Source organism: Schistocerca serialis, chromosome 9, assembly GCF_023864345.2.
Source record: "Schistocerca serialis cubense isolate TAMUIC-IGC-003099 chromosome 9, iqSchSeri2.2, whole genome shotgun sequence".
Lineage (NCBI taxonomy): Eukaryota > Metazoa > Arthropoda > Insecta > Orthoptera > Acrididae > Schistocerca > Schistocerca serialis.
This window is the reverse complement of record NC_064646.1, coordinates 444347291-444359380: the sequence shown is the minus strand read 5'-3', so window position 1 is coordinate 444359380 and position 12090 is coordinate 444347291. Positions and strand designations below refer to the sequence as shown.

Here is a 12090-nt window from a genome sequence, read left to right as displayed (position 1 = left end):
AACCACCAATACTCAAATTCACATTTCCATTTTTTCTGCGCTCTCTGGAGTAACTCCAAAATGCAAAGTCAAATTATTTTCCTCCTAAACCTTTACTTACTGTTCTATATCTACTTTGTCTGCTCATACAGTTTTTTTTTAATTTTTTTAATTTTTTCAAAGATATAGTTGCACTGTCTGCTAGCAGTTGTGCTGTTTAGCCTGTTAAACTTTGTAATGTTTCCTCCAGGACAGCTGCTTGCATCTCATTAGCTGTAAATAACTCTTCTCTACCATTAAGAGGCCAGAAAAAAAAACAAGTTCACTCACTATACTCATAATGTTGAAACTGCAAACTGAAGCCAGTAATCGTGTCACAGCTGGAGCGTCATTTGACAAACAGCAACTGTTGACATTTCATAACTTCTGACATCAAAATGCGGAGGTATCAGAACCCAACTTTTCCCTCAAAAACAGCAGTTTTTGCCATTACAGCAATCACTTCTGGTGCCAAAATTTTGGGATCAGGACATGACCCCAATGGCAGCAGGTGAACTGGCTGATGGCAAATCAGAATGGAGCACCATCACCATGCCTGAATGTGCGCTGAAAGGATGGTAGTGACTGTAATCATGAAGCAATCTGTCAGTAAAACATCCCTAGTTATAACAGTTCTTCATCCAGGTCAATGGTAACAATGGTGCTGTAGATGGAGGGAAGGTCATTGGCCTCAGTGACATAAGTGTCCATGGGTTCATGGTGTGTTAGTGTTAGCAGTTTGCTTGCCCAGCAGGCAATGCATGTGGGAAGCTGCTGCTGCTGACACCTTTGCGGCCATAAAAGCCTGTTGCAAGCACCATACCATTAGTGATAGATAACTATGGCAGCTCCTCATGGCTCGGCTGCTCCATGATCACAGTGACAACACTCTGGGATAGATGGTGTTTAAATGTCGGAACCTGGCACACCGAGGATGACGACATTTGTCTACCCCAGGTGATGGTCAGTGACAGTGTAGGCCTACACAGGCCAGATGCCAGCAACAGTGCAGCTAGGCAGGATTAAATGCATGGCCCACCAAGAAGGTGGCTGGTAACAGTAGGTAGTCATTTAGCAGCTGACCCATCAGAGCAAGGGTACCAAGTTGACTGCATGCTGCCCTCAGCTCAGGAAGGAGCCTGCAGCTATTGGTGGCAAAGTCCATGGATGGAGGATGGCAACATCATCTTGTGCTCGCTAGTGGTCCCCCTCTCATAGTCATTGGCTGGCATAGGCTGCCTTGCACAGCATGTTGTTGATACTGGCTGGTTAGTATTTCTCCAATGACAGCACTTCTACCCTGGAATTAACAGCAGGCTATAATGGCAGCAAAGCACCATTGTGTGGCAACGACTTCATTTGCCTCAGTTTTCTTGTCTAGTCAACTATTCCACAAGTCCTGCCAAAGCTGTAGTATTTCACAGGTTGAGATTTCAGGGCTGCTGGCTGGTACCTTACATTTTATCAGTATCCTAAATGAGTGCACTAGCTCTTTGAGTATGCCTCGCATAATGGTGTCTGAACTTCAGACTGGTGACCGCTACCCTCTCTATGATGCTGTCCAGCTGATCAATGCAGGAACAATTTATCACCACTGAGGAGTCATGGCCCAGTAGCTGTGTAATTTTAATCCTGAACAGTGTGGACTGTTTTCACAGAATGCTATTTTGTGGCTGATGACATAATTGTTTTCTTTATTTCTACTATTTTACTCATGAAAAACAGAATATATGTTGAGTGTAGCATTTTAACAAGCAATAAACCTTTTAGAATATACATGCTTATTATGCTCAGTACATCAGCTTTTGAAAACAAGCCACAGCAAGATTCCTTGTGTTTATCTCTACACATGACCCTTATAGTCCTTTTTTTTTTTTTTTTTTTTTTTTTTTTTTTTTTTTTTTTTTTTTTTTTTTTTTTTTTTCAGTAACTTATTGAGAATTATTTGGTTGTTGCTCCCCAAAGTGTGATTCCCATAGTTCATGTGTGAGGAAAATAAAGTATTTTATGGAATCTTTAGAATAACAATATCTTTGCAAAATTTGCTAATCACAGTGATTCTTAGATAGCTTACATGCTTAAGAGTCAATAAGTATGCCCTGTTTCACACTGCTTTGAACTGTTAAACCAAGTACTTTTACACTAAATTCATTTCTTTCACCACTTCATTGCCTACATACGTCTTAATTTCCTCATTGAATCTCCTTGGACAAGAGAGGAATGTCTTCAAAGATCTCATATTTAATAAGAGGGAAATATATACAGCCATAAAAGAATTATGACCAAGGAAGGCAGCACAATGGACAGAGTAAGTGGAGAAATACTAAAAATCATGGGTTGCAGCATTGTTTGTCTTACATAAGATTCCTATTTGATATCTACATAAATAATAGTGTGCTCCCAGATGTAGGGAAGGAGTAGTAATTCCTATATACAAGGGAAAATAGCAAGGGTCAATAGCAAAAACTACAACATATGAGGCCTACCTGAACTTTAAGTAAAATACTTCAAAGGACCATAGTAAATATATTCGAGAGTATATGCAGGACTAAGGTGGTGATGTAGGAGCCAGCATGAATTCAGAATAGGACTTTCACATGAGTCACAGCTAATTGAATTTCAGTAGGCTGTATCAAAAGTGAATGACAGGAGTGCGCAGCTTGATTGTATAGCCATTGATTCCTCCAAACCTCTGGAGAAGATAAAGAAGAGAATATCCACAAGACAGAAACATCTAGAGGTGGGTGGAAAGCTACACATCAAATGTAGCAATGATAGAGAGAGAGATACCACAAGGCAGTAAATGAAGACCACTGTTGTTCCTAATTTATGTCAGTAATATTGGAGATAGGGTAAACTTAAATTTAAGATGTTTTTTTGTTGATGACATAGAACTCATTAGAAATTGCTTCCTGAGAAATGGGATGTTGGCACACATACTGGTTACTTTGTCAGATATAAGGTGTGCTTTGACATGTGACTTGAGCTTGTAAAATTACGTTGTGGACAAAGCTCAGTCAGGGTATACAAGAATAATGGTCCAAGTCCAGTTTGGAACATGCTGAGAAAATTAAATTTTAAACTTTGAGGACTGTTATCAGGTTTTTAGATTTTCCCCCTAAATTCATGCTTACTTTATATCTTATAGCATGGCATAATGACCACTTACAGTAGTGCAGTACAACAAAGAAAAAATGTATCGCACAACAATACACAAAACTTGCAAAGTAAAAATGATCTAAGTCCAGTCATAAATGACTTTAAAAGCTTAAAAATTATTCCTTTTTCTGAATATTACTATGAATGTATCACTTTTATACTTGATGCACAGGACATATTCAATAAAGCAATCTTTTATCTTGACATAATAGTAGATCTACTTGCAATGATGCAATATGACAGTGAAAACAATTAATATAGCATACACTGAACTAATTTTGCAAGGTAACAATTATTACAAAAGGCCTTACAATACTTGAATGAATTTAAAAGCAGAGAAACTATTGTTGGGCTTTGTATATGGCAGCACACTTGTTAGCTAATAATACGAAAGAAGTAACATTTATTTATACTACTATATAAACAACTGGAAAAACTCTACGTCCAGAGTTAAATGCATTTGTAATATTATGAAATATTACCTCACTCATCTTCATCATGGATTTTGCCAGCTGATAATCAACTAAAATACTGATGAGCTTCTGGGCCACAAAACTGCTTCAAAATTTGCAAATCACCATACTTTGATTTCAGGATGCCAAGAAGCTGTAGACAACTGTGCGGGGATAGGAAGTTCTCTAATTCTTGGAGTTGAGGAGCATCAGTGATCTTGTAGGTTTTATATGGACCAACATATGGCCATTGCAAGTGGGCCAGTTTATCATTCTGCATCGTGAGGGACTGTGTGATAGGTCTTTGACTGCAAGGACATTTCTTCTTGAAACTTTCACTCAGAAACTGTCACCACTGAAGAAAAAGGTTGTAGGTGGTGGGGAGCAGGCGTGGTAATTATAACAATAAATAATCACTCGCAGTCTCGTCACTTACTACAAAAACTTCTATTCTCACAGTGGATACACAATGCATGCAGCACAGAGAGTGCATTACAGAAAACTGATTGGGCAAAGATACAGTTGTTCTTGCTGCAGTGGGGCAGTGATATTATTGTGGGTTAGAGCCAATGGTTCTACATCCAGACAAGGTCTCGCCTACAGTCCACTATAACAAAGGGTCCTGGGAGTCTTCTTAAATTTTTATTATTTGACACCAGTCATTTGGCATTTTGCATGTTGTCTTTGTGATCACTAGGCAATATTTTTGTCACATTCAAGGTGGAAATGACCCTTCACTGAAAAAGTTATGTGGATGTAGTCAAACCTTCCTTTAGCAGGCACCAACAAATGACAGAAATGAAAAGAACTGTAGTTTTTGTTCTGTATTGAGCAATAATCACAGAATACATGGAGTTCACATGCACTGCTGGATATGGCATTAGTACCACAATGCCATAGCATAGACTAAATTTCATTTGAACCTTTGCTTGAAATGGTTTGATTGTAGGTGTAGAACGTGGGCTTTCCTGTAGCAAGACAATGTCCATTAAATGAGCAAAATGACAGTTGCCATTGGTAGTAAACTTCACCTCTTCAGATATTGGGAAATGGTGGATTTTTCTGATAATTCATAGTTGCAGCTCTGTTTTCAATTTTTCCACACATCTGCCATCCGGTCTGCTTAATTTCATAAAACTTGTCAACCACTCTTGTGTAGTTCATTTTGACCATTAAACCATTTTCTCTTCTTAATCAGATCCTGCAGAGTCCTTGGGTAGCCAAAACGTATGTTATATTTTGTCACAAAAATTAAATAATATTCGTAGGATACTGGACTGTCCATGAATTTGTTCAAGTATATCTGATGCAACTTGTTGACATTAACATCTTCAGATCAATAGCTTCTCACTGTCATGGAAGCTGTAATGGCATTATGCCCTTTGAACAATTGTGTATGTACATGAACTCTGATTCCAGGAGTGCTAGTTCTGCAAGGTTCACAGGAGAGCTTCTGTGAAGTTTGGAAGGTAGGAGATGAGGTACTGCCAGAATTGGAGCTGTGAGTACGGATCGTGACTCGTGCTTCAGTAGCTCAGTTGGTAGTGCACTTGCCCCAAAAAAGCAAAGGTCTGGAGTTCAAGTCTCGGTTCAGCACACAACTCTGATTGCTGTTACACTCTTAAGTTTGTGGGGTCCATTACCATGTTTACCCCTGGTCTCAGCATGTGCTTTCCCTGTAGTGACATGGGAACATTTCACAGTGATTAGGCATCAGTGTGCATCTGATGAGTTGATGAGCTTGAAGAAACAAATCCAAGAAAATATATTCTTGGAGGTTATAAGCCATGCACTATAGTCGGTTCCTTCTAAGCAGCAGAATCACAAAATACAAAATATCTGTTTACATATCTCATACAGAGAATCACATGGAAAAAAGTGTTAAATATTGGTTTTGATGTTGAGAGAGGCAGGGCGGGGGGGAGGGGGGGGGGGGGAGAGAGAGAGAGAGAGAGAGAGAGAGAGAGAGAGACGAGGAAGGGGGGGGGGGGGAATCTTGTGCTATATAACAAGTCAATCATGTACAGTGCCTTCAGACACTTTAATAAATGTTTTACTTTGCCACAAACACAAAAAGAAACAGTAACACACATGTTCCAGACTCATGTGTCATCCCTCCACCAAGAATTGGGAAAAATTTTCTCACAAACACTTTTATGAACATGTAGACCAACACATGCACAACCATTCCACAAAGACATGGGAACAAGCTTTTCTTCCTGGAAATAAACATCACCACAACTTGTGTAGACCCACAATTGCAACATTTTACAATAAAGTCTGTTAGTGGTTATCTTGGCAAAACCACAGAAGCAGGATGAAGAGGAAGGGATTATCAGACAATCAGTAATAATCAATCAATTGATGAACCAATAATCATTTTTTTATATATCAATTGATGTTGACAAAATTATCCTGACTAGGTAGGAGTTCAAACAGGTGCATTGAGAGAGGGGAACAGCAACACAGTCCTTACTTTCCTACTCCATCTTCCCTCTTCATCTTTGTTTTCCATCATCTGCAAAGCAGGTAGCTTTAACTTATGTCTGACAGTACTGGAAGTTTGGTCTCAAAGGTATGCACTGGCCAGTCATTTTGCATATTTTTAATATATGCTGTAAACATCATTTCATTTTAATTCTAGAGACTGCAACAATTGCAAAAGAAGGCAGAACTTATTCTGGAGTTGACAACTCTTTGCCGCAAATATGAGCTGCAAGAGGAGAAAGTGGTACCATTTCAAAAATCTTCAGTAGAAGTTCCAGATGCTACAGGACAAGAGATGCAAAGGGCTATGATAATGGAGCAGTTACAGGGGGTGAGTGAACAAATATTAAAAGTCAGTAGGCAAGTGTAGATGAGGATTTCATTTTTTATCACACTCTGATAAAAGATAATCAGGAATAGTATTTTAGAAATGACAATGTCAAACACTCATCACTTCACACACTGTTAAGTGCACTCCTCTAGAGAAGGGAACAATCTTCCTTCTGACAGCAACATAGAAATAAAGGCATGAATCAGAGAGGAGACCCACAACACAGGAACATACTTCTTCTGGTTGCTAGACATCATCAAAGAAAGACACAACAAGCAGCTAATGGACAAAGATTTTAGTCAGGAGAGAAACAAGAGTCAATTCTTGTAACCATTGCAACTCCACTGATTTTTCAGTTGTCTTCTTCCTTTATTGGGAAGAGATTTGAAAGATTCAATATTCAATGATCACTTACAAATATAAATATTAGGATGAATCAAAAAGTAATGCCTCCTGTGTCATAAAAAATTAATAATGAATAAGCATTTGTACACATTTGTGCTATCGTTGAACCCAGGCATCTAAATCAGTTTGGAAGAGATTCAGATTTTGCTTTTCGATCAATGATTTTAAAGCTGTTTTAACTTATCCATGGAGAATGTGTATGGGGACACCATAATGGATGTCAGCACTGTTCAGTGTTGGGTGGCAGACAACATTCGTAACAGATGCAAATTGAGGTCATTGTGATGAAATGACTTGAGAACACAGATGCATTAGAGTTCATGATCAACAGCAAAACCTATACAACCATACATAAGAAACTTAAAGAGCAAACCCCTGAATTTTTCCAAACTGGTTTTGTTGCATGGGTTCAATAAAAGCACAAATGTGTATAAATGCATTGTGTCTATGTCGAATGATAGTGTTGTTCAGGGCAGTTCAGGCTATGACCTGTACTAATTCTGCTATTGCGCATTCATTATTAAAATTTTTATGACACAGGAGTCATTACTTTTTGATCCACCCTCATATGAATTTCCTATGCCAGTATGTGTATTATCTTCTTTACATTTATAAACAACTAGAATCTCCATATGTTGTTGTTGTTGTGGTCTTCAGCTCTCCATGCTACTCTATCCTGTGCAAGCTTCTTCATCTCCCAGTACCTACTGCAACCTACATCCTTCTGAATCTGCTTGGTGTATTCATCTCTTGGTCTCCCTCTACGATTTTTACCCTCCACGCTGCCCTCCAATACTAAATTGGTGATCCCTTGATGCCTCAGAACATGCCCTACCAACTGATACCTTCTTCTAGTCAAGTTGTGCCACAAGCTTCTCTTCTCCCCAATCCCATTCAACACCTCCTCATTAGTTATGTGATCTACCCATCTAATCTTCAGCATTCTTCTGTAGCACCACATTTCGAAAGCTTCTATTCTCTTCTTGTCCAAACTATTTATCGTCCATGTTTCACTTCCATACATGGCTACACTCCATACAAATACTTTCAGAAATGACTTCCTGACACTTAAATCTATACTCGATGTTAACAAATTTCTCTTCTTCAGAAACGCTTTCCTTGCCATTGCCAGTCTACATTTTATATCCTCTCTACTTCGACCATCATCAGTTATTTTGCTCCCCCAAATAGCAAAACTCCTTTACTACTTCAAGTGTCTCATTTCCTAATCTAATTCCCTCAGCATCACCCAACTTAATTCGACTACATTCCATTATCCTCGTTTTGCTCTTGTTGATGTTCATCTTATATCCTCCCTCAAAGACACTATCCATTCCGTTCACCTGCTCTTCCAAGTCCTTTGCTGTCTCTGACAGAATTACAATGTCATCAGCGAACCTCAAAGTTTTTATTTCTTCTCCATGGATTTTAATACCCCCTACGAATTTTTCTTTTGTTTCCTTCACTGCTTGCTCAATATACAGATTGAATAACACCAGGGAGAGGCTACAACCCTTTCTCACTCCCTTCCCAACCACTGCTTCCCTTTCATGCCCCTCAACTTTCTATACAAATTGTAAATAGCCTTTCGCTCCCTATATTTTACCCTGGCCACCTTCAGAATTTGAAAGAGAGTATTCCAGTCAACATTGTCAAAAGCTTTCTCTAAGTCTATAAATGCTAGAAACGTAGGTTTGCCTTTCTTTAATCTAGCTTCTAAGATAAGCTGTACAGTCAGTATTGCCTCACGTGTTCCAAACTGATCTTCCCCAAGGTCAGCTTCTACTAGTTTTTCCATTCGTCTGTAAAGAATTCGTGTTAGTATTTTGCAGCCATGACTTATTAAACTGATAGTTCGGTAATTTTCACATCTGTCAACACCTGCTTTCTTTGGGATTGGAATTATTATATTCTTCTTGAAGTCAGGGTATTTCACCTGTCTCATACATCTTGCTCACCAGATGGTAGAGTTTTGTCAGGACTAGCTCTCCCAAGGCAATCAGTAGTTCTAATGGAATGTTGTCTACTCCAGGGGCCTTGTTTCGACTTATGTTTTTCAGTGCTCTGTCAAACTCTTCACGCAGCATCGTATCTCTCATTTCATCTTCATCTACAGGGTGTTTCAAAAATGACCGGTATATTTGAAACGGCAATAAAAACTAAACGAGCAGTGATAGAAATACACCGTTTGTTGCAATATGCTTGGGACAACAATACATTTTCAGGCGGACAAACTTTCGAAATTACAGTAGTTACAATTTTCAACAACAGATGGCGCTGCAAGTGATGTGAAAGATATAGAAGACAACACAGTCTGTAGGTGCGCCATTCTGTGCGTCGTCTTTCTGCTGTAAGCGTGTGCTGTTCACAACGTGCAAGTGTGCTGTAGACAACATGGTTTATTCCTTAGAACAGAAGATTTTTCTGGTGTTGGAATTCCACCGCCTAGAACACAGTGTTGCAACAAGACGAAGTTTTCAACGGAGGTTTAATGTAACCAAAGGACCGAAAAGCGATACAATAAAGGATCTGTTTGAAAAATTTCAACGGACTGGGAACGTGACGGATGAACGTGCTGGAAAGGTAGGGCAACCGCGTACGGCAACCACAGAGGGCAACGCGCAGCTAGTGCAGCAGGTGATCCAACAGCGGCCTTGGGTTTCCGTTCGCCGTGTTGCAGCTGCGGTCCAAATGACGCCAACGTCCACGTATCGTCTCATGCGCCAGAGTTTACACCTCTATCCATACAAAATTCAAACGCGGCAACCCCTCAGCGCCGCTACCATTGCTGCACGAGAGACATTTGCTAACGATATAGTGCACAGGATTGATGACGGCGATATGCATGTGGGCAGCATTTGGTTTACTGACGAAGCTTATTTTTACCTGGACGGCTTCATCAATAAACAGAACTGGCGCATATGGGGAACCAAAAAGCCCCATGTTGCAGTCTCATCGTCCCTGCATCCTCAAAAAGTACTGGTCTGGGCCGCCATTTCTTCCAAAGGAATCATTGGCCCATATTTCAGATCCGAAACCATTACTGCATCACGCTATCTGGACATTCTTCGTGAATTTGTGGCGGTACAAACTGCCTTAGACGACACTGTGAACACCTCGTGGTTTATGCAAGATGGTGCCCGGCCACATCGCACGGCCGACGTCTTTAATTTCCTGAATGAATATTTCGATGATCGTGTGATTGCTTTGGGTTATCCGAAACATACAGGAGGCGGTGTGGATTGGCCTCCCTATTCGCCAGACATGAACCCCTGTGACTTCTTTCTGTGGGGACACTTGAAAGACGAGGTGTACCGCCAGAATCCAGAAACAATTGAACAGCTGAAGCAGTACATCTCATCTGCATGTGAAGCCATTCCGCCAGACACGTTGTCAAAGGTTTCGGGTAATTTCATTCAGAGACTACGCCATATTGTTGCTACGCATGGTGGATATGTGGAAAATATCGTGCTATAGAGTTTCCCAGACCGCAGCGCCATCTGTTGTTGAAAATTGTAACTACTGTAATTTCGAAAGTTTGTCTGCCTGAAAATGTACTGTTGTCCCAAGCATATTGCAACAAACGGTGTATTTCTATCGCTGCTCGTTTAGTTTTTATTGCCGTTTCAAATATACCGGTCATTTTTGAAACACCCTGTACATCCTCTTCCATTTCCATAATATTGTCCTCAAGTACATCGCCCTTGTATAGACCCTCTATATACTCCTTCCACCTTTCTGCTTTCCCTTCTTTGCTTAGAACTGGGTTTCCATCTGAGCTCTTGATATTCATACAAGTGATTCTCTTTTCTCAAAGGGTCTCTTTAATTTTCCTGTAGGCAGTATCTATCTTACACCTAGTGAGATAAGCCTCTACATCCTTACATTTATCCTCTAGCCATCCCTGCTTAGCCATTTTGCACTTCCTGTCGATCTCATTTTTGAGACGTTTGTATTCCTTTTTGCCTGCTTCATTTAGTGCATTTTTATATTTTCTCCTTTCATCAATTAAATTCAATATTTCTTCTGTTACCCAAGGATTTCTACTAGCCCTCGTCTTTCTACCTACTTGAGCCTCGGCTGCCTTCACTACTTCATCCCTCAAAGCTACCCATTCTTCTTCTACTGTATTTCTTTCCCCCACGTATGTGTGGATGGATATGTGTGTGTGTGTGTGAGAGTGTATACCCGTCCTTTTTTCCCCCTAGGGTAAGTCTTTCCGCTCCCGGGATTGGAATGACTCCTTACCCTCTCCCTTAAAACCCACTTCCTTTCGTCTTTCCCTCTCCTTCCCTCTTTCCTGATGAGGCAACAGTTTGTTGCAAAAGCTTGAATTTTGTGTGTATGTATGTGTCTGTTTGTGTTTCTATCGACCTGCCAGCACTTCCGTATGGTAAGTCACATCATCTTTGTTTTTCAATATATATTTCTTAATAGAATGCGTTGCAATCACTGAAATGGTAGAGAGATGAAAATAGATAAGAAACAATCTTTATTTAAGAAAATCTACCATGAAGTCACTCACACTCAGATGTATCTTTAACACTGCACACCTGACATTTAGTTGTTTGTCTTGTATTATTTACACATCTATTAAAATTTTTTATCTGGACAACATGGGAATTTTTAATGGGAATTGATTTCTCTTAACACTTTTCCCTGTTCAGATTTTGAATTAATCATTTTTATTGCAAAATATAAATGATTATATTCACAAATACACTTTGAAATTCTTTTTCCAATGGTAAACTAATATTACATGAAAAATTTCACAGACGAGTGACACTCTTACTCTGATGGATCATTTCTGGCAAAAAGTTGCAAAGGTGCAAATGCGTCATACAGAGCTACAGCTGGTCCACAATCAACTCCAGGAAGAGAATAGAGAACTGAGACAAGCACTGTGCAATTATCTTCAAGAACTTGCTCCTCACAAGGAAGTACAGCTTCCATTCTAACCTGCACTAACATTCTCGTTCATATATAAATGCACTGTCAATAACAACAAGAGCATATTCTAAATTATTGGATCATGATATGCAATCATTTTTATGTGTGTTTCTCTCTTCATTTTTTTCAAATCTGATATCTATCATACAGAATAAAATTAGCATTATGAATGAAAACTGTGTATTCTATTCTCATGCAAATTCCACAATTCCACTATTTCGACTATGATGCAGTGCTATGGGTTTATTTATGACATTCATTTATTTACTGCATTTTAATCATATATAT

At 39.4% G+C, this 12090-nt stretch overlaps 1 protein-coding gene across 1 annotated transcript in view; it reads left to right on the top strand.

The window, feature by feature from the left end:
• The window catches only part of LOC126419696 (dynein regulatory complex subunit 2-like), a 117031-nt gene extending 105221 nt beyond the window's left edge, over positions 1 to 11810 (top strand). The window contains exons 6-7 of the mRNA XM_050086880.1: positions 6274 to 6447; positions 11628 to 11810. Of these exons, the coding sequence (XP_049942837.1) occupies positions 6274 to 6447; positions 11628 to 11810 (357 nt within the window). The remainder of the gene's footprint in view (positions 1 to 6273; positions 6448 to 11627) is intronic.
• The last annotated feature ends 280 nt before the right edge of the window (positions 11811 to 12090 follow it).